The following is a 19,391-nucleotide window of genomic DNA, read 5'->3' as shown; positions in this document are numbered from 1 at the left end:
GACTTGGTTGACTTTGGGGGACGCTTTTTGTCGTTTGACTATTTGTAACAATCTGCCTGCAGGCAAACGAGCCAAATCAACACACGTTGGACTTCATTGGAGACACGATTACATTATTTTAAAAAGAAAGAACGAATCAAACTGTTGCGCTCGTCTGAACGTTGCACATTCTGCGAACAATGTCAAAAAGTTTCCATGGAAAATTCAAAGGTGCGACGTGCGAGCGAAAGCGCGTCAAGAGCCGAAGCTTCCGGCACAAGCGAGCTCGCTGCGCTGGTTGGCCTCAACATGAGTTCGGACGGACAGACGGACAAGTTGCACTTTCCATATTGCATACAACGAAATTGGCAAATTGTGTCCCGGGTCGCGACTTCAGCTTGGACGAGGACCTGAAGCGCTTTTGGCTGACCCGCTTTGCAACTTACTGGACTCGAGAAAAAAAGCAGCAAGGAAATGACTCGCAAATGATGGAAGGAGGAAACGACGCCGCGCTTTTCTTTTCCCTTCAATGGACTTTTTCAACACTGAATTTTGTGTGGAAAACTTTTATTGACGGGACGAAAACGGCAGAAATCATCGCAAAGCGACGGCAACCGAACGATGATCTTGCCTGATGACTTTTTTGTCGCTCTTTTCGTTTTCTCTTCATTCGCTTGGTGGAAGCGCACAAAAGAAACGACAACAAAAAGCAGGGGCCCTTGAGCAAACGACTGGCGGGCGGACTTGTACACGAGAGGACTAAGAATGCGGAGACGCCATCTTGAAGGTCCACACAAGAAGATTTGCGACTTGAGCCAAGTCCACTCGGGACGTTTTTCTTGCTTGCCGTCATCTCGGGCACGCGTATCGAACCTTGAGCTCACAAATATGCATCGACCGCTGGCGACCAATCGGTTCATTGCATCTGTGCGCTTGACAATGACTGGCGACCCGTCGGGGCCCGGTTGGGGCCCGACGGGGCCGGGTCGGGGCCCGGTCGGGGCCGGGTCGGGGCCCGGTCTGTCCCGACGACACGTGGCAAACAGTTGGCAACAAAGTGCAAAAAAAGATGTTTGCGGTGGAAGAAAAGCTTTTAATGACCTTTGGCAGCAGGTTGCTACATGAGCGTGTTTGGCGGCCATTCTTACAAGTGACGTGACCGTGCAGCAGGTGGCGCTAACTTGCACACATGTGGAGTACGACAAAGCAACATTTGACCAGCGGCAAGCAACTTTGAAGGCATCGCAAACTTGACACAGCAACGTCTTGTTTGTGGCGCTGCAGCATGCTATGCTATGCTATGCTATGCTAGGCTATGCTGTGCTCGTGGGCATCCAATGTGCAAACACGAAAAACAAACACAATTGGTCCAGTGTGCCCACTCGCTCGCCGTAGCTTTAAGAAAAAACAAAGGTCACCGTCGCATTCCTGTTTACAACCTCGGAGGTCGCGTAATCGCTTTTTTTCGCTAACGTTAGCATCAGGTTTTGTTGCCACTCAAACAGGAAAGCTGCGGGGTTCACTTGCTACATTTCAAGATGACTTTTGTTTATAGTCGTGTTGGGAATTTCTCCAGTAAGAATCGAAATCCAGTGATTGACGTTCGCTTGATTTAAAAAAAAGAAGCGCATTAGGTGATTAGCGAGCGGCAACGATGAACGATTCCGAACGCAGCGACTGCGACTGCGACAAACCTCTCGTCACTCCAACAGGATTTTTTGTTTACTCCCGACAACAAATGGATTCAAAAAGGAGCCGATCATTCCCAACACAACTTTTGTTTGCATTTTTGTCCGAATGTGGCCGAGGCTGCGAGGCAAACGTGTCACTTCCTGTTTCCTTTGGCCAGCGGGGGGCGTCGGACGTCTCACTGCTTCTTCTTACCGAACAAGCCGAAGCGTTTCTCTTTGCTCTTGACGGGACTGGAGTCTCCGACCGGCGTCGCGCCGTTGCGAGGCGGCCCGTCCGAGTTCAGGTCCAGATCCAGGCTGCCGTTGGCGGCGTTCGGGCCGTTGGCGGCGTTCGGACCGTTGGCGGCGTTCGGACCGTTGGCGGCGTTCGGACCGTTGGCGGCGTTCGGACCGTTGGCGGCGTTCGGACCGTTGGCGGCGTTCGGGCCGTTGGCGGCGTTCGGGCCGTTGGCGGCGCCGGCGTTGAGGATGGCCTGGATCCACGTGCTCGTTTCCTCCTGCAAAGACAAGATGGACGCCACTTGGGATGACAAGACGCTTGTTTTTGAGGAACGGAAGGACGCATTTCAACAAGTTGTCTTGCTGGAGGCTGTTTGCGAGCAAACAAATTTGCCCCCAAGAACGTGTGAAAGATGCGACTCACCTCATCTTTGGCTTGAAACAAAAACTGGTTGCCGTCGGCGACTCTGCACAACACAGATGGAAAAAAAAAAAGAGGTCATGTTGCCGTTTGAGGCGCGGCGGCGGCGGCGGCGCCAACCTGAGTCTGAAGACGTGCTTCTTCTTCTTGTAGCCGGCGGCGTCGACGGCGTGGCAGGCGGCGCCCTCCAGGCTGACGCGCGCTTGCTTGTGGCAGGCCACGCCCTGCGCCGCCGCCTTGCCGTCCTTGAAGAAGGCCATTTCCTGTTTGGTCAGCACGCACAGGACGTGCTGCCACGACCTGCGGACGGACGGCACGCAAACGGGTGACGAGCCAGGCGGGAGGAAGGAGTGGGACGCTAACGCTAGCAGCTAACCGATTGGACGCCTTCTTGTTGGGCCCCTCCCACTGGTGTTTGCGCCGCAGGAGCCCTTGGCGCGGCGCCAAGGGCTCCGCCGCGTCGTCCCTCTCGCTGCTTTTTTTCTTCTTGATGGGGGGCGGCGAGGGGGCAGGTATGGGCGGCGAGGGGGCGGGGCTGGGTTCCTTGGAGCTGCCGTTGACCAGCGGGACGTCGCCGCTCCCGTCGATGGCCGCGCCCTTGCCGCCGCTCTGAGAAGAAGAAGAAAATGGCCACAAGCGTCCGGCCAATCAGAGGGCAGCTTTGCCAAAGGCTCAACATGGTCTTGAGGTTTGGCGGTTTGGCGCTCAAGAGGACAACTGACCTGACGGGAAGACCGGTCGCCACCGACGACTCGACTGGCAAGAAAACGGACGCTTAGCGCTTAGGCGTACTCGGCGGGGCGTCCAGCGTGCGGCGCCGTTGCTCACCTTTGACCTTGCGCGTCGGCCTCCGCCTGCCTCCGTTGCTCCTCCTCCTCCTGCCGCCGCCGCCGCACCTCCAACAGCTCCATCTGCAGGACACACACGGTAGCGCGCCACGCATGAACCTACGAGTTTGTGACGCAAGATGGCGGCAGGAAGCCTTTTCGAGGGACGCTCGGGTCACGAAGGCGGGACGGTCCGAATCGACATCAATCGGCGACAAATTGAATTGGAATTGAAAAGTAGAAACGATGATGTCATGAACAAAACTGACATAAACACGCATGAAATAACGTAAAAATAGTTTGTCAAATGTAAAATTGTTTGACTCGCGATTGAATTGAAAAAGAATTATTTTGCAGCAAAGCACATTTTTATTTATTTAAAAGGACTTGTGGATGTTTGAGGAAGCGCTTTGCAATTCATCGAAATTCAATTTCAACTATTACACTCCACAATTACAAAATTTGCATAATTGTAAAAAAAACGTTTTTTTGTTTAAATGCATACATTTGCACCTTTTTAAAACTTTCAAATAAGTCATTTAATAAATTTAGTTTCATCCGAAAGGAACTTTTGCATAATGACAGCGTTTTAAAGAATTGAATTTGTCTTTTTTACATTGAAACATTTTGTATTGTTCCAACAATAAAAGATAATTGCGATGATGTTTTCTTCACAATTGAGCAGCCCGAGTTTGAAGCAAGCGGAAATGATGACAAACATCCAACATTTCTTCTCTTCTTTTTGGGTGATGGTGCGAAAGCGAGCAAGTTCTGCTGCTGCCGGCAGCTCCAAATTGGAAGACTTCTTTTCTTTGTGATGAAAGAAGACAGTTTCATCTCGTCTCGTCTCATCCTTTAGCATTCGGTAGTTTGTGATTGCGTGAAAGAAAGAAAAATTGCTGGGTGAGCCTTGAAAGCCTTTTTTGCTTTAGTTTTTGCCGGCAGGACACGTTTGTTTTGCGAGCGCGCCGAGATACGAGGCTAAAATTTGTTTGTCTGAAGTCGTGACGATTTAGAAAAAAAGATTTTCATGAACGCGGCTCGACTGACCGTGGTGAGGCGTTCGAGCGCCGAGAATCGCTCCTCCCAGGCGGCGGCCGACTTCTCCAAGGCTTGCTGTCGCTTGAGCAGCTTCCGCACCTCGTCCACGCTGCCGCCCGTCTCGCCGCTCGACAGGTGCGACTCCTGCCCCCGCAGCCAGGCCTCGGCGGCGCCGGCGTCCCGCGAGAACCGCTGCACCTCCAGGACTGGCCACGCGGCGTGAGAATGACGTCATCGCCGCGCAACGCAAACGCCGCCACTCACCCAGTCGCAGCCACTCCCAGCGATCCTCCCACTCGGCCGCCATTTCTTGCCGTTTGTCCGTCAGCTGCTGCAGCTTCGCTTCCACCTGAACGCATTCACGGCAATTCAACACAATTCACGCCATCGTCATGGCCGCCGGCTGCCTTCGCATACGAGCTGAATTGATCTGAGTCTGGAACGTTGATAAAAGTGTCACGATGTCAGCCCGTGTTTATTTTTCCTTTCGGACATATTATTACAAATAAAGGAAAACGTGCTAATTAGACCCCGCCCCCCTCTGGAAGTCAAACGTAAAGAAGGAATTTTGTTTTGGGTCTTCAAGTCAAGTCTCCCTCTGGTGGCCACTGGGGGAAGGTGGGGGGGGCAGCACGATGGAAACAGACAAGGCCAGCGGCCACTCGCACCTGCAGTCGCGTTTCCAATCCATGCCTGGCGCTCAGGATTTCTATCCGAGTAAGGCATTTACTCCATTACACTCCATTGACCTTTTGGACTTTTTGTGAAATGGTAACGCGTCTTGGTCGTTTGACGCGGCGATGACGCAAAATGCGGACGTCACTTCGTTCACTTGCTCAAGGGCACTTGCAAGCTCATGCTCACAACTTCAGGCCGGAGGATGGAACCTTCCGGTTGGGAGAGCAGCACGCTGCCCATGAGCAACGTTCAAAGAACAGAGGCAACGTTGCGCGTTGGACTTTTTATGTGGACCAGAACTTTGGACTCGAGTCGCAATCTTCCAAAAGAAAGCGACAACAAAAACCCCGATACCAAACAATCAACGATATCATCATCATAAAAATGCACGCCATGAAGACCAAATGTGTTTAACTGACGAGCAAATGGAATGATCGATACGGAAGGATCGTCTGTTCCGCAGCGAAGTGAAGAAGCGAGTCGTCACCTGCCGGTCGTCGCGATGCTCGCCGGCCAGCAGCGTCCGGCCCAGTTGCGCGCACGCGCTCAGCTGGTGCGTGCGCGCGTCCACCTCCGCCTTCACGTCCTGAAGATGCGCCATCAGCAGCTCCGCCGACGACACGTCCCTGCACGCACGCACGCACACACGCGCGCGCGCCAGCGAGCTCGTTAGCGCCGTGCTAACGCTTACGCGCCACCAAAAATGTCTTTGATGTTCAGACAAAATTCATTCCGATGATTTTTTTGGTCGCATTTGGAATTTTGGGGCGGGCACGTCAGCGAGTGTCAGCTGGCGTCTGACATGCGGCGGACCGAGCGCCGGCCTTCGCCGGGACGTGACCCGGCCCGGACGCAAATCGGCAAAAAACGGCAAATAATTCAACCGCATTCTAATTGGCATGAAAAAAAAACACACACATCCGCAAAATCAACGCAAACGAGAAAGAAAATACAAGAAAGGATTGAAAAAGGAAAACATTAGCAACTGCCAAAAGCGCGAAAAAGCGGCAGCTCGGCTAACAAATGCTAACAAATTGTTTCCCAAAATGAAAACGCTGCAAATAAATCAGCAAAATCCGTCAAGAGCCGACCGGCAAACGCCGCCAAGCGCGTTTGCCGGCTCTCCGCTTGAGAAGCGACGTGCTCGAGCGTACCGAGGTTTCTTGTGGTCCCGCGTGGTCCCGATGACGTTCTCCATCCACATCATCAAGTCGTGGACCAGCTTGAAGAAGCGCAACTTGTCGGCGGCGTCCAGGAGGCGGACTCGGCGCCGGTCGCAGGCGTCCAGCAGTTCCTTCCACGCCGCCAGGACCCGGCTCTCCCGAATCTGGATGTCGCGGGCTTTGTCGCCGGCGTAGGCCGACTGAAGGCGGCCGGCGTCCTCCTGGACCTGCCGCACCTGCGCCGCCGGCCGGCAAGCTTCAACTTGGGTCAAAAGTCGGCGCGCTGCGTCAGGTGACGCGCGTACTCACCTGCGCGGCCATCGCGTGGACGTGGCGTTGGAAGGCGGCGTGGGCGAGCTGCAGCAGGTCCACCGCGCCGCCGTCGCGGGCCGCCTCCTCCTCGGGGAGCCGGCGTTGCTTGTCCAGCACGCTAGCCAGGACCTCGGCGGCGTCCCGGTAGAACTTCTGCAGCTGGAAGGAGGCGGCCAGGATCTGCGCGCGCGTGTCCATCAGCTCCAGCAGCTCGGCCCACGCCTCGTTCAGGCCGTCCTTCCACTCGGCCGCCGTGGCCGCGTCTCCGTGGCCGCGGTTGATGAGCTGGTCCGCCTGCCGGTTGACGGCGTCGGCGCGCTGCTGCCCGACGTTTCCCGTGTCCCTGGCAAACTCGCCGAAACGCTCCTGTAACATCTGAAGCCGGCGAGTGAGTGGTTAACCGGCCGGAGCGCCGTAGGTACTCCGGAGCGCCGTAGGTACTCCGGAGCGCCGTAGGTACTCCGGAGCGCCGTACGTACTCCGGAGCGCCGTAGGTACTCCGGAGCGCCGTAGGTACTCCGGAGCGCCGTACGTACTCCGGAGCGGCGTACATACGGCCGAAGCGCCGTACGTACGGCCGAAGCGCCGTAGGTACTCCGGAGCGCCGTAGGTACTCCGGAGCGCCGTACGTACTCCGGAGCGGCGTACATACGGCCGAAGCGCCGTAGGTACTCCGGAGCGCCGTAGGTACTCCGGAGCGCCGTAGGTACTCCGGAGCGCCGTACGTACTCCGGAGCGCCGTAGCTACGGCCGGAGCGTACCGTGACGTGCCGGTAGTCCTGGCCCAGCTCGTGCGAGCCGGCCACCGCCTCCTTCTCGGCCATCCACTGCTCCAGCTCGTCCACTTGGCGCTTGAGCAGGAAGAGGCGGAGCCTCTCGTCCAGTCTGGCCCGCCTCTCCTCGGCCAGATCCTTCAGGCCGGCGTACAACTTGTCCACCTGCGACTGGCGCGTGCTGATGCACTCGCTGGCAAACACAAATCAAAATGGCGGACGGGCTACCTGTTGGATACGCGCTGCACCCGACTTGACTTCCAAACAATGACTCGCTTTTCTTGTCATGTCTGCAACTTTCTTTCCAGGCTCCTACTGTGCTCACGTTTGGCTCCCGACTGCTCTTCTGGGTTTTTCGCCCTCGCAATTAAAGCCGCCCGCCGCCACGTTTGTTTACTCTTTGAAGCGTCACGCGTGCGCTGCCGCTCATCAGTCCGGTGTTGTCTGGCGCTGACGTTGCGCAATACGTGAAATCTGCCGAGTCGTGGTCTTGACTTGCGACATTGATGATCGATGGCTGGCGTGGGAACCGACCTCCAAAATTTCCCAAATCCTAAACTTTTCAGGATGGAAAGTTTGTCGATCATCAAAGAAAGCAAGCCGCCATTTGCAACGCTCGCCGTTGGTCGATTCATAACTTCAGAAAAACATGAAATGGAGCAAATTGCCACTTTGGAGGTTTTGTCCTGACGCCCGCAAAACCTTCAAGTGTGTGAAAACTTGCAGGCTTTTGTCAAACCTTTTGTCACGTTTGTCTCGTTCAAACCGCCACCCGTCACGTGAACAAACACGCGAGGGGAAGCGACACAAGGATGAGCAGCGGACGCCAAACGTGTCCGCAGCGTCTCAAAAGCGCGGAAGAGGAAAAGACACCGGATTGGGAAAAAGGTCACTCAGAAACGGGCAAATGCGCCAAAGAAAGCAGACAAATCCGTTTTTGAAATGTCGCTTGCTAACATGCTAGCGCTAACCTGCTAGCGCTAACCTGTGTGGGTGGGCGGCGGCCACCAGTCGGCGGCCGGTCTTGGACAGCAGGTGCACGGTCTGGGCAAAGTCCTCCACCGCCCGCTCGGCGGTCTGATGTCTGGTCAGCATGCTGATGGCGCTCTGCTGGTCCTGAAAGGGACACGCCCACCCGCAAAAGTCACGCCCACATTTTCACTCTGCTTGTCGTTGGCAGGCAAGCAACAATTTCAATCGACTGGTTGAGGACGGAAACGCTTGCGCTTATTTTGCAAACAGAACATCTGACGGCTCGCTCCGCCTCGTGGCCGCCTTTGGAGCGCCGCCGCCGCCGCCGCCGCCGCCGCCGCCGCCGGTGAAAATGTTTGCCGCCCACCTTGGCGTTCTCCTCCGACATCATGTGGAGCTCCCGCTCGCTCATCCAGGCCTCGGCCTCGGCGGCGTCGAAGTAGAAGCGCTGCGCCTCGTGGGCCTCCTCCAGACGGCCGCGCCGAAGCTCCGCCTCCTCCGTCAGCCGCCGCCACAGAAGCCCAAGGTTGGACAGCCGCTGTCCCGAGTCGCCGTCTTTCAGGAGACTGCGGCTGCGCTCTAGGATGTCGTCGATGCGCGGCTGGTGACCTCGGATCTCCTTCTGGAGCGTCTGCAGAGGACACGGGGGAGGGGGGGAAGGGGGGGGGGTCCTTCTGGCAACTTAGTCACGTGACCGGCGCCTGTCCCGGCCCGCTCGCCGACGGCACGCTTCACCTGGTTCTTCTTGATGAGCAGCCGGACGCTGTGCAGGTCGCGTCCGCGGTCGTTGGACGCGGCCAGCGGCGTCCTCTCCGTGACCCAAATCTGAAGGACGGAGAGCAGGCCTGAAGATCCGCTCCCGGTCCCGACGCGGGGGCAGCCAAGACTTACGATCTCGTCCTCCACGTCGCGCTGGAATTGATGGACTTCTCTGGAGGCCGCCAGGACGTCCTTGCGGCGCCGCAAGGGTTCCAGCAGCTCTTGCAACTTGCTGTCCACGAGGCGGCGCCGTCCGTCCGCCCGGCCGTCATCCTTCACCTCCCGACCGAACGCCTTGACGTGAGTCTGCAGCTGCAGCAGCTCGCGTTGGCGCACCTCCACCTGCTTCTCCAGCATCTGCACGGACGCGGCGGCCAGTGAGCGCGGGTTCAAAGTCGGGCCGGCGTTGCAGTACCTGCTGCTTCTTCAGCAGGATGTTGACGGAGGTGAGGTCTTTGCCAAAGTCGTCGGAGCGGATCTGAGCCTCCAGGCCGCCCAGCCACTGGTCCAGGTCGGCGCAACTTTGCGCCAACAGCTCGGCCTTGTTGGCGTCAAACAGACATTTTGCTTTGGTCTGCGTGCCGGACTCCAGCTCCGCCCACATCCTGCGCAGCCCCGCCAACTTTTCCGTCACCGTGGCCTCCGTGTCCGGCTTCTCCGACGCCAGCAGCTCGCCGTCCTAACGGCAAGGCCGAACGACGTGAGGCGCTTTTCAGAAGAGTGCGCGGTGGCGGCGGAAAAGGAATTTGTGGGCGGTACCCTGTGGATGGTTCGCAGCCGTTCCTTGTTGGACTGCAGCTCGGCCACGAAGGCCTGATGCTTGAGCCACTTGCTGCGCAGGTTGCGCGCCTCGTCGTACGTCATGTCCTGAGCCGTCAGCATCTTCTCGTCGATCCACAAGGTCAGCTTGGAGGGAGAAGGTCAACGTCAGGCCAACAGGGGTCGCGGCGGCGGCGGCGGCGGCGGCGGCGGCGGCGGCGGCGGTGGGCGCTCAGGCGGACTCACCTCCCGACAGTCCTGCAAGAACTTCTGCAGCTCTCGGTTGTCCTTCAGCTTGATGAGAAGCTCCACCGCGGCCTCCCTGTTCCTTTGCTGCCTGCGGCAGCAAAGTGGGGCGGGGTTGTTGGGCTCGAAAGGTCGCGAGGGCGAGCAAAGCTGACCTGTCGTGGATGGAGGCGACTCGCTCCAGGATGCGTTCGCCGTTGACGTCACCGGCAGCGGCCAGACGCCTGCCGCTCCCAATCACGCTGTCGATCTTGTCCTGGTTGGCGTCCAGGGTGCTCATGAAGTCTTCCTGCTTCCTGACGGCGGCCTCGGCCCCGTCCAGGGCGCCGGGCATCTCGGCGCGGGCCAGCGCGTACTCCTGCAGAACATTTGCCGTCATTTGCGGCCGGCGCCAGCAGCCAAGCCAGCTTCTCACCTGGTTGCCGAGGAAGACTTCGGCCTGCTTGCCGTCCCTGAGGAAGGTCTGGTACGCGTGGGACTGGCGCAGCAGCCGGTGCCGGTTCTCCTCCATTTTGTGCAGCTCGTTCCAGCCCACGTCGAGCGCCTGCAGCCTCTGCCGCAGGAAGACGTGCTGCGCGTCCGTCTGACCCCGCGTCACCGTCTTGCCCATGTCCCGCATCTTCTGGTAGTCCTCCTTGTACTCGTGGATCTCATTGCGGACGCTCTGGTGCCGGCCCACCAGCTTCTCCGCCTCGGCCAGCGTGTTGGGCAAGTCCTCGGAGGCGACGGCCGTCTGGGTGCGCGAAAGCCAGGACTGGAAGTGGTCCAGCTCTCGCAAAAACTGCTGCAGCTTGCGAGCCTCGCCCAGAGATTCCTCGCGATTCTTCAGAGCGCTCTTCAGTTCCTCCCAGGCGGCGCCGATCTCGGCCAGTCGGCCCGCGATGGCCTCGGCCCGGTCGGCGTGCTGCTCCGCCAGCCGCCGGGCTCGGTCCCGCAGATCTGCCAGTTTGCGCTCAATGGCGGCCAGGTCTCGCTCCATTCCGCTGACTTTGCGCTGCAGGGCCGTGACGCCTGCCAGGTCGTTGGCCAGATCTCGGGTCGATCGGATCACCTCGGTCTTCTCTTCGATCCAGGACTTTGTCTCGTCGCAGTCCAGGTGGTAGTTCTGCACAGCCAGCGCGGAGCTCAGCAAATCCTTCTTCTGGTCCACCAGATGACGGAAGCGGCTCCACCTGGTGGCGAGCGGGCAGAGCGTCGAAACTGGCCAATTCCGCGGCAACGCCACGCTTGTACCTGTTATTGAGTCGGTCCTGCCGAGTCCTGATGCGGTTCTCAGCGGGATGAGCGTCGCGGAGCATCTGACGAGCAATCTGGTTGACCAGCGCAACGCGGGAGGCCTGCCTGGTCAACTCCGGCTGCAGACTTTCCAACCTGGCAAAGACGCAAAGTCGTTTGACGGCGGCGGGATCTTGGCGAGCAGGCGGTGCGCTCTCACCTGCGCTGCACCACCTCAGGCGGTGCGCTCTCACCTGCGCTGCACCACCTCAGGCGGTGCGCTCTCACCTGCGCTGCACCACCTCCAGGTCCTCCAGCCGGTCGGGGATCTCCGTGCCGTTCAACCGCCGCTCCTTCTCATCCATCCAAAGCTGGCAGGCTGCAACCTCACTCGAGATGTTGAAGAGCGCCTCGGCGTCCTGCAGCGAGCGCCTCCTCAGCTCGGTGAGCTGGGTAAGCTCCTCGAAGCGTTCCTCGATGCCCACCAGACGGCCGCGCAGCTCGTCGGACTCCGCCTCCTCTCCGGCCAGGGCGGCGGCCCGTTGGCGCAGCAGGACGACGACAGGCCGGTATCCGGCAACCTCGGCGGCGGCGGCGTTGTGCTCCCTGACCAAAGCCCGCGTGGCAAACTGGTCGTGGCCCGTGTCCTGGCTGGAGGCCACCCGGAGAGCGTCCAGCGTCCAGGCGTCCGCGTCGTCCGCGTCAGCCTGGAACTGGTACAGGGCCAGAACTTCTTGCAGCTTCTTCCTCCGGAGCGCCGCCAGCTGCTCCAGCGCCGCCCATTGATCTTGGAGACGGCAAAGGCGCTCCCGTATCTCGGCGCCGCCGAGGCAATCCGCCCGCGCCGTGTCCCGGCCTTCCGCCATGCTGCGCTGGAGATGTGCGGCGCGAGCGCTGATCTCGTCCTCCAGGGCTCGCTGCTTGGCGAGCAGACGCAGGACGGCCGTCAGGTCTCTGCCGTACTCGGCCGACGCCAGGATCTGCTCCTTTTCCCGGATCCAGGCCTCCTCCTGGCCCAGCTCCCAGAAGAACTTCCAGAGGCGGCGGGACTCCTCCAGGCAGGCCCGACGCTCGGCGGCCAGCCGAGTCAGCTGACTGTAACACAAGTCCAGATGGGCCACGCGGTCTCGGATGAGCCGAGGCTCGCAGGGCTGGTAGCCTTAACGGAGGGGACGCAGCCATCACAAGCCAGACCTCGCCACTGGGACTCGCCGTTGCCGGGCAAACCTTCTCACCGCTATGGCCGCCGGAGAACTCGCGGGCGCTGGCGCCGACCGCCTTGACCCGGTCCGCCTGGACGGCAATGTCCACCTCCAGCAGAGCGTGTTTCTGCACAAGGTCTTCCACTCCCATCAGGTGCTTGCCGTCATCGGGGGACGCAAGAAGTATCTGGACAGCAAAGAAAAGCAAGTTGACAAGTTGGAGTGGAAAGCGGGACATGACGAACCTTCGTCCGGTCCATCCAGTCCGTGATGTGGCGCATCTCCTGGAAGACTCTCTGCAGGCCCAGGTTGACCTCCAGCCGCTGCCTGCGGGCCCCGAGCAGCTCCAGGAGGCGCTCCCACAGACGGACGACGCCGTCCCTCCGGGCCAAGATGCGCCGGAGGTCGTGGTAGCGCTCCTCCTCCAGTTCCTCGGACAGCAGCGCCACGGCCCGCACGCGCTCCTGGTACGCCGCCACGTCCGCCTCCAGGGCCTCGTGCTTCTTGGTGGCCGCCTCCACCGACGCCAGGTCAACGCCAAAGTTGTCCTGCGCACAAGGACGGCCGCGTTGAGGAACGGAGGCCCGCCAGCGGCCGCGCCCCGCCCCGGCTCCTCCAACCTGCGAGACCAGTGTCTGGTTCTCGCGCAGCCAGGTCTCCCTCATGGCCGCCTTGCGGTCCAAGCGCCTGGCGAGCTGCTCCAGTTTCTCCTGACGAATCAGCTCCGTGCGCAGGGCCAGCTCTCGCTCGTGCTCCGCCTTCTCCAGACGCTCCCACGCCTGCCCGGATGAAAGCGGCAGACAAGCTGGACGCGCCTCCTCCAAAAGATTCGGGGACGAAATGGCGCCCGGAAAAAAGCGCAGCAGGACGTTGCAAACTCAGCTCATCTGACCTTGTTGATGTCCGAGATGAGTTTTGCCTCTGGCGGCGTGTACGCCTTCTGCTCGCTGGCCCTCCTCTTGCTCTGGATGGTGAAGAGGAGAACCTCCAAGTGGCCCTTCTCCGTGAACCTGGACGACAAGAGCAGAGGCGCCAGATGTTTGAAGGGGTGGAGTCAGGATGGAGGGGGCGGGCTGGCGGAGGAAGCTGCCGACTTTGGGGGCTTCTCCGCCGTCCTGTAGGTGTTGAAGGCCTGAAGCTGCTGCCGGACGCCCGCCAGCGCGTCGGCCAACTTCCTGTTGTTGAGGATGACGAGCGTCCGCTCGATCCACTCCAGCAGCTCCCGCGCCAAACTCTCGTACTTGTCCACCATCTTCTCCGTCTCCGCGGCGCCATCCAGAACCTGCGGGTGGAGAAACCTGTCGTCGGCCGGCTTCCCGGGGCACGTCAACCCTGAACGGCGAAGGAATTTGCTCGAGCCCGAATACAACAAGCGGTCGTGAGCGTGTCGGATGAAGGAAAGGTGCGCCGGAACCTTCCCGATGCGCTTGCCCTCCACCTTGAGCGCCTTCATCTTGGAGAAGAAGTGGTAGAAGGTCACCACGTACGTGATGACTGACTTCTCGTCCGGATGATCCACGCTGATGTCTGAAAGAAGGAGGGGGGGGGGGCGGGGGGGGGGGGGGGACATGGTCAGGAACCTTCGATTAAGGAGCATCCTTCTGCTTTTGATCGACTTCAAGGGGAACCAAAAGCCAAAACTGTTTGAAGCAAGGAGCCAGCACGAGTAGTCCAAACGGGATCCTGACTAAGACGGCCTTCGTGGCTTAAGAACGGAACCGGATCTTGAATTGGCAAACTGCTTTGCATGTGGAGAGTCGCCGTAGTGCTCAACCCGGCGAGCTGATCCGACCGGGCGTGTCCAAGCGAGAGGAGGGACACGCCTCCCGGCTGGCCTGGGAAGGCCTTCAAATGCCCCCAGAAATTGCGGACCGCAAGCTGTTGCCCCCGCGACCTTGCGACCCCGGATGAGCGCATGAAGATGGACGGACGTGGGTTTGCTTGGTCGACTTGCGGCTGACAAGCAAGCCACGCCCTTCCACGTCTCGATGTGAGCTTTGCGAGCGGGAAAGCGCGGGAAAAACGTGCTTTCTTTGCGATGATGGTCAACGCTTTTGCAAATGTCGATTTGTCCGTCGAAACGTGACGAGGGCAACCGAGCTGGTAAACAATCGCGCCGTCGCCGACGGCGGCGGGCCGGCTGGCGCGAGCGGTGGCTAGCCGCTAATGCTAGCCGACCGGCTTTGCAGCTTGACGTTAAAGGGCGGCAATTGACGATTTGAAACAAAGTGCGTCCCCGCTCGAGTGGAGCAAAGAGCGACGGGCCCGAAAGAGGTTGGAAGCGAGGTTAGAGGGCAAAGGTCGTTCGTTGGGAGTCATCACCCTCGGGGTCCAGCAGCTGCGCCAGGCCCAGATGCTGTTCGGCCATGTTGAAGGCGTTTTGCAGGTTGTGGTGAACGTTGGACTTCTTCAGCTTGTCAAAGTCGATCAAATCGGGCCTGCAAGACACAAAGACACCTGAGGAAGACGGAGCGCGGCTGGCGCGGCGGCTGGCGCGGCGGCTGGCGGCGGCTGGCGGCGGCTGGCGGCGTTCAAGAGCTCACCTGTGTTTGTGTATGAGCGCGTTGAAGGCCATGCCGTCTCGCCAGCTTGTGCTGAAGTTGCGGATGTTGACGCTGGAATAGCTGAAGGCAGCGAGGCAGCGTTGAAGGCAGCCTGACCTCCTCACATGCCACGACATCATCGGCGACATCATCGGCGACATCATCGGCGACACTCACCCGGCCGTCTTCATCTGGCACCAAAGCAGCAAAGCGTCTTTGGCCGACTTCTTCTCTTTGTTGTCCTCCGTCGCCACGCTGATGTCTTCAATCTGAAAGCGCCGCAGTTTCAAATTTGAAGACAGAAAAAACAGGACATGACATGAGTTTCCGTTTTAGTTCTCCGGATTCTCTTTTGCAATCCAATAAGTCTGTCCCGGCTGGCTTTGGGCAGTGAGATAGAAGCAATCTTGGATTTTGTGTTTTTCTAGTCTCGAACCTCAGCGCACGTCGTCCATCTCCAGATCTTCAGACACCAACAAGAATTTGGCGGGCCGGAAAAAACGATTGTTTCGATGGTTGACGTTGAAATTGTCGTCAATTCAGCCACTTGAACGCAAATATGCTGCCTTCATCTGAACGACTGGCGCTGTTTTTCAAAATAAGACTTTTGCTTTTACTTTGGAAAACGCCGGTCGACATTTTGGCCGCCCAAACCAGGAAGGAAATCAACGAGCTCCCAATTTTCAAGGAAGGCATGCAAAGGAAATGGAAAGAATCTTTTCAAATTGTGGACCAACAATGAAAGGCCAAGACCCGTTGGTGGCGCCGTTGAGCTGCCTTGCCGACTCGACAAGCGCAGAAGAAGAAGCGGCGCGCACCCTACCTTAGGCACGGTGGCGCCAAAGCCCGTTTTCAAGCAGCGAGCGGGAGGTTCGGCGGCCCCACCTGGAAGCGCAAGATGGCGGTCCAGATGAGGCCCAGCGTCAGCCGGTGGCTCCCGTCCACGATGTCCTGCGAGCCCATATTCTCCAGATGCACGCGCTGCTCCTTCAGGAACTGCAGCGCCTTGTCCACGTTCTCCAGGGAGTGGATCCGCATGCGACCTTTGCTGGCCTTGGGCTGCACACAAGCGCACCTCGAACCCGCACTCTCCAAATGTGGCCGTGCGTGCGTGCGTGCGTGCGTGCGTGCGTGCGTGCGTGCGTGCGCGCGTTACCAGCCTCTCGCCGGACAGAACTTCCAAAAGTCGGATCAGCATCCGTCCGTCGCGAAGGTCCGTGTAGAGATCCGAGATCCTGCATGACACCCGCGACAGGTGAGAGTTCACCCACTTGGTGAAGGTCTTCTTCTGCACCGACTCGCGCTCGTCTGGGAAAACACGCACGCACGCACGCACGCACACGCTCTCAGAAAATGCAAAACTGCTGCATGCTGGCTTCCGATGGCGACCGCTCAAAATGAAGGCAGCGAGGAGCGAGCGGACGCGGGCGGCGACCTATCCTCGTTACCTTTCAGTCGCTTGTAGCGAGCGGCCACCTGTTGGAAAGCCACCTGACACGAGGGCACATGCTTTTTGAAAGGTCAAAGGTCTGCCAACAGCAGGTGTGGGGGGGGGGCAGCCAATGACAAGCAAGTATGTCGGTGATGTCATCAAGTACTTTCCCTTTATTGTGGAACGACACGACAGGAAACAGGAAGCAGGGAAAAAGCGTCTCTTCCATCCAACTTGAATATATTTCAATTGAAAAGTATCTTAACGAATACGCCGAACGTGCCAAGAACGTGAATTTGCTTCAAGCGGACGCTTTTCGACGTGTTCAAATGTTGCTCGTCCCTTTTCTGCTTTTGCGACGTCTCGGTTTTGCCGTTAGCTCGTCGCGGAGGAGACGAGGCGGGACCGCGGACGCCAAACCAGACGGCAAATCCTGCCGCAACTGAGGAGCACATTTTGCTCGTCTGCCGCCCCCTGCTGGTGACTGCCAAGAACATTTCGGAGCGGCCTGGCGAGACGGCGTCTGGCGTGGGAAAACGTTCAGATTTTGTCCTGCCTTGTCAGCGTCTTTGCAAGGATGTGTTACAAAGTTATGCCTTCGGGCTCGCATTGCCAATGTTGCGGCTCGCCGTTGTTTTCTTTTTTCTGGTGCGCTTTCGGTCACATGATGTTGGCGATGGCTGCCCGTGGGCTCTTTGACGTCAATTACGGTCATCAGCAGAGGGCGGCAAATGTTCCCGTCTTAACCCAAATGAAGCAGAAGATGACGAGCGTTGGCATATTCTTGCCCCCCCCCCCGAGAAAGCTGGCCTTCAAGCACGTGACGGCGTGGTCACCGACGGACGGACGGACGGACGGATGGAAGGACCGGCGGGCGGACGGACGGACGGGCCGGCGGGCGGACGGGCGGACCGGCGGGCGCTTGGGTACCTGCCAGCGCTTTGATGCGCGAGCGTTCGAAGATTCGAGCCGAGCTGTTCTCTTTGTCCCGGTCGCCGTCCCAGTGTTTGCCGATGGCGACGTCGCCGCCGTACTGCAGCTCGGCGCGCTCCACCGCCGTCGTCATGCTCGCCGCGTGCAGCCACTCGGAACGTCAGCCGCCTCCCTTGCGCCGGCTGCACAACACAAACACAAACGGTGAACGGGCGGCGTGAAATGGCGAGCGTCCTGCACATGCCCGTCGGCAATCATCGGCAGCTGAACCGTCACCGCCATCAAAGCCGTCACCGCCATCACCGCCATCACCGCCATCAAAGCCGTCGTCGTCGTCATTTTCGCAATCCTTTTGTGCTCTTTTGGACGCTTTCGGCCTCTCGGCGGTTCTCTCGTGAAAGCGGTTCTGTCGCATGAAAGCCGCCTTGTTGTGAAGCCAAATCAAATCGTTTATTTTGCAAACGCCTGCTTTGACTTTGAAAACCATGTTCAACATTATTTGCTCATTTTCAGACATCGGACGGACGGACCAATCATCATCACGTTCTCTGCACTTTTGAATATCGATCGCAGAGCGTGAAGAATCGGAAAGCGATTCAATTGCGCAGCCTGGCTTTCCGATGATTCGTAAACGACTCGAATCGTTTGATGGACAGCAAAGTCGAACAAAAGCCGGTCGCACCTTGTCCTGACCTGGCCACCTGGGGGCAGTAGAGGACACACATAAGGCCCATATTCACAAGCCTGACGAGCCACACCCACTTTCTTTTTGAAGAAAGTGGGTGTCGGCCATAGACAGCGATTCGGCGGATGGTCCGATCAAAATTGGTCCATTTGCGTGACGTCGTCTTGTGAGCAACGTCATCACGTCTTTCCGCAACAACGACGCCATTCACTACCGTCTCTCTTTTGCTCGTAACCATGTTGGATTTGTGTTCTGTCTCCGCAAAAAAAAACTCAAATAAAGAAAAGACTTCAACGAGTTGCTTTTCTGACGTCACGTGCGCTCTTCGCTGGTTGGTTCACTCCACTGTCGCTCAGGTTTGCCCCGCCTCACAAAGTGACCGATAGGGCGCTTAAGCAGACTCGCTCTTAAAGCGAAACGTATTCACGATGTGTTGTTTTCAGCTTGGCTGCGTTCGTGTATTCCGTCCACTAATGCGGTGTCGCATCACGTGCTGCGTTAGCATTGACGTCGGTTGCGCGTTACAGCAGCTCATGTGCTCGTTGATGTTGATTGGCCGCTGATGTCAGCTGATCAGCGCTAATGCAGGAAGTGCTAATTGGCCATTAAAGCGCTCGAGCGGACTTGAATCGATCGCTTCCCAGAATGCTGCACGGAAAAACAAAATAGCACTTATGTGATGTCATTAGACGACCATTCATGTGCTGACAAAAACAAACATGGCGGACTCAACGACAATGAGAAAACAAGCAATGTGCAAATGTAAGTGGTGAAAGAAAAGTAAACAATCACTGCGTTAAAGGTGCTACGTGTGTAAATAACTGCCAAGTTTAAGTAGAAAAGTAAGCAACATTCGCAAACGGTGTAAGCAATCAACGCGCTAATGTAGCCAAGATTTGGCAGAAAAGTAAACAATCAACATTATAATGTTGCTATGTAAACAATCAATGATGTCAGTCAGCGTGTAAACAATCAACGTGCAATTTCTCGACACACTCCAAGTTGATTGTTTTTGCCCCGATGACGTCATATCAATTGAACTCCAAATTGAGGCAGGCCAGCAATGACGTCGACGCGAAATCAACAAGACATCACACGTAGGATGACGACAAGATCATCCGAATGAAATGACGTCAACAAATGGTTGTGCCGGTGATCATGCTGACGTCATCAGTGTTTTGGTTCCGAACGTCGCCGGCCAAGACGAACTTGTGCAGGCAAGCAGCCGAGAAGGCCTCCGGTACCGGACGGGCAGAAGCCGCAGAAGCCCCAAGCGAGCGAGACCAAGACCGAGTCCCAGGCGTCACGCGCGGGTCCTCGAACCACATTCGAACACGCCGGGAGAGCGACCGAGCCGCGAAAGCGCGAAAAGCTCACCTGATGATGATGAGGATGAAGATGAGGATGGAGACGACGATGACAGGTTGAGATGAAAAGAAGCCGACAGTGGGAAGGAGGAAGATGAAGATGCCGCTGCAAAGGATGACCACGCCCCTTCTCCTCCCCCGCCGTCAGGTGGGCAGCGGCGGATCATCTGAGTG

At 58.1% G+C, this 19,391-nt stretch overlaps 1 protein-coding gene across 2 annotated transcripts; it reads right to left on the bottom strand.

The window, feature by feature from the left end:
- Positions 1–529: 529 nt before the first annotated feature.
- Positions 530–19,391, bottom strand: LOC147169050 (spectrin beta chain, non-erythrocytic 1-like). Of its 2 annotated transcripts, XM_086083434.1 has the most exons (36): positions 19,228–19,391; positions 17,163–17,347; positions 15,957–16,108; positions 15,686–15,859; positions 14,978–15,069; positions 14,801–14,881; positions 14,580–14,695; positions 13,672–13,784; positions 13,352–13,539; positions 13,150–13,267; positions 12,878–13,036; positions 12,503–12,805; positions 12,291–12,444; positions 11,344–12,214; positions 11,074–11,211; positions 10,256–11,012; positions 9,996–10,198; positions 9,841–9,931; positions 9,595–9,741; positions 9,251–9,514; positions 8,968–9,192; positions 8,812–8,901; positions 8,444–8,707; positions 8,090–8,220; positions 7,093–7,297; positions 6,329–6,706; positions 6,011–6,255; positions 5,344–5,482; positions 4,443–4,527; positions 4,188–4,384; positions 3,139–3,221; positions 3,033–3,066; positions 2,687–2,919; positions 2,431–2,610; positions 2,314–2,356; positions 530–2,167 (listed from the first exon to the last, which is right to left on the bottom strand). In XM_086083434.1, exons 2-36 carry the CDS (start codon positions 17,296–17,298, stop codon positions 1,847–1,849), a joined length of 7,110 nt encoding a protein of 2,369 aa, XP_085939560.1. In that variant the 5' UTR covers positions 17,299–17,347; positions 19,228–19,391; the 3' UTR covers positions 530–1,846. The 2 variants fall into 2 exon arrangements, with proteins under 2 accessions (XP_085939560.1, XP_085939559.1); XM_086083433.1 differs by having other exon boundaries at positions 13,352–13,784.

Source organism: Leptonotus elevatus, chromosome 8, assembly GCF_054856555.1.
Source record: "Leptonotus elevatus isolate MCC_2025b chromosome 8, RoL_Lele_1.0, whole genome shotgun sequence".
Lineage (NCBI taxonomy): Eukaryota > Metazoa > Chordata > Actinopteri > Syngnathiformes > Syngnathidae > Leptonotus > Leptonotus elevatus.
This window is presented reverse-complemented; position numbering and strand designations above follow the sequence as displayed.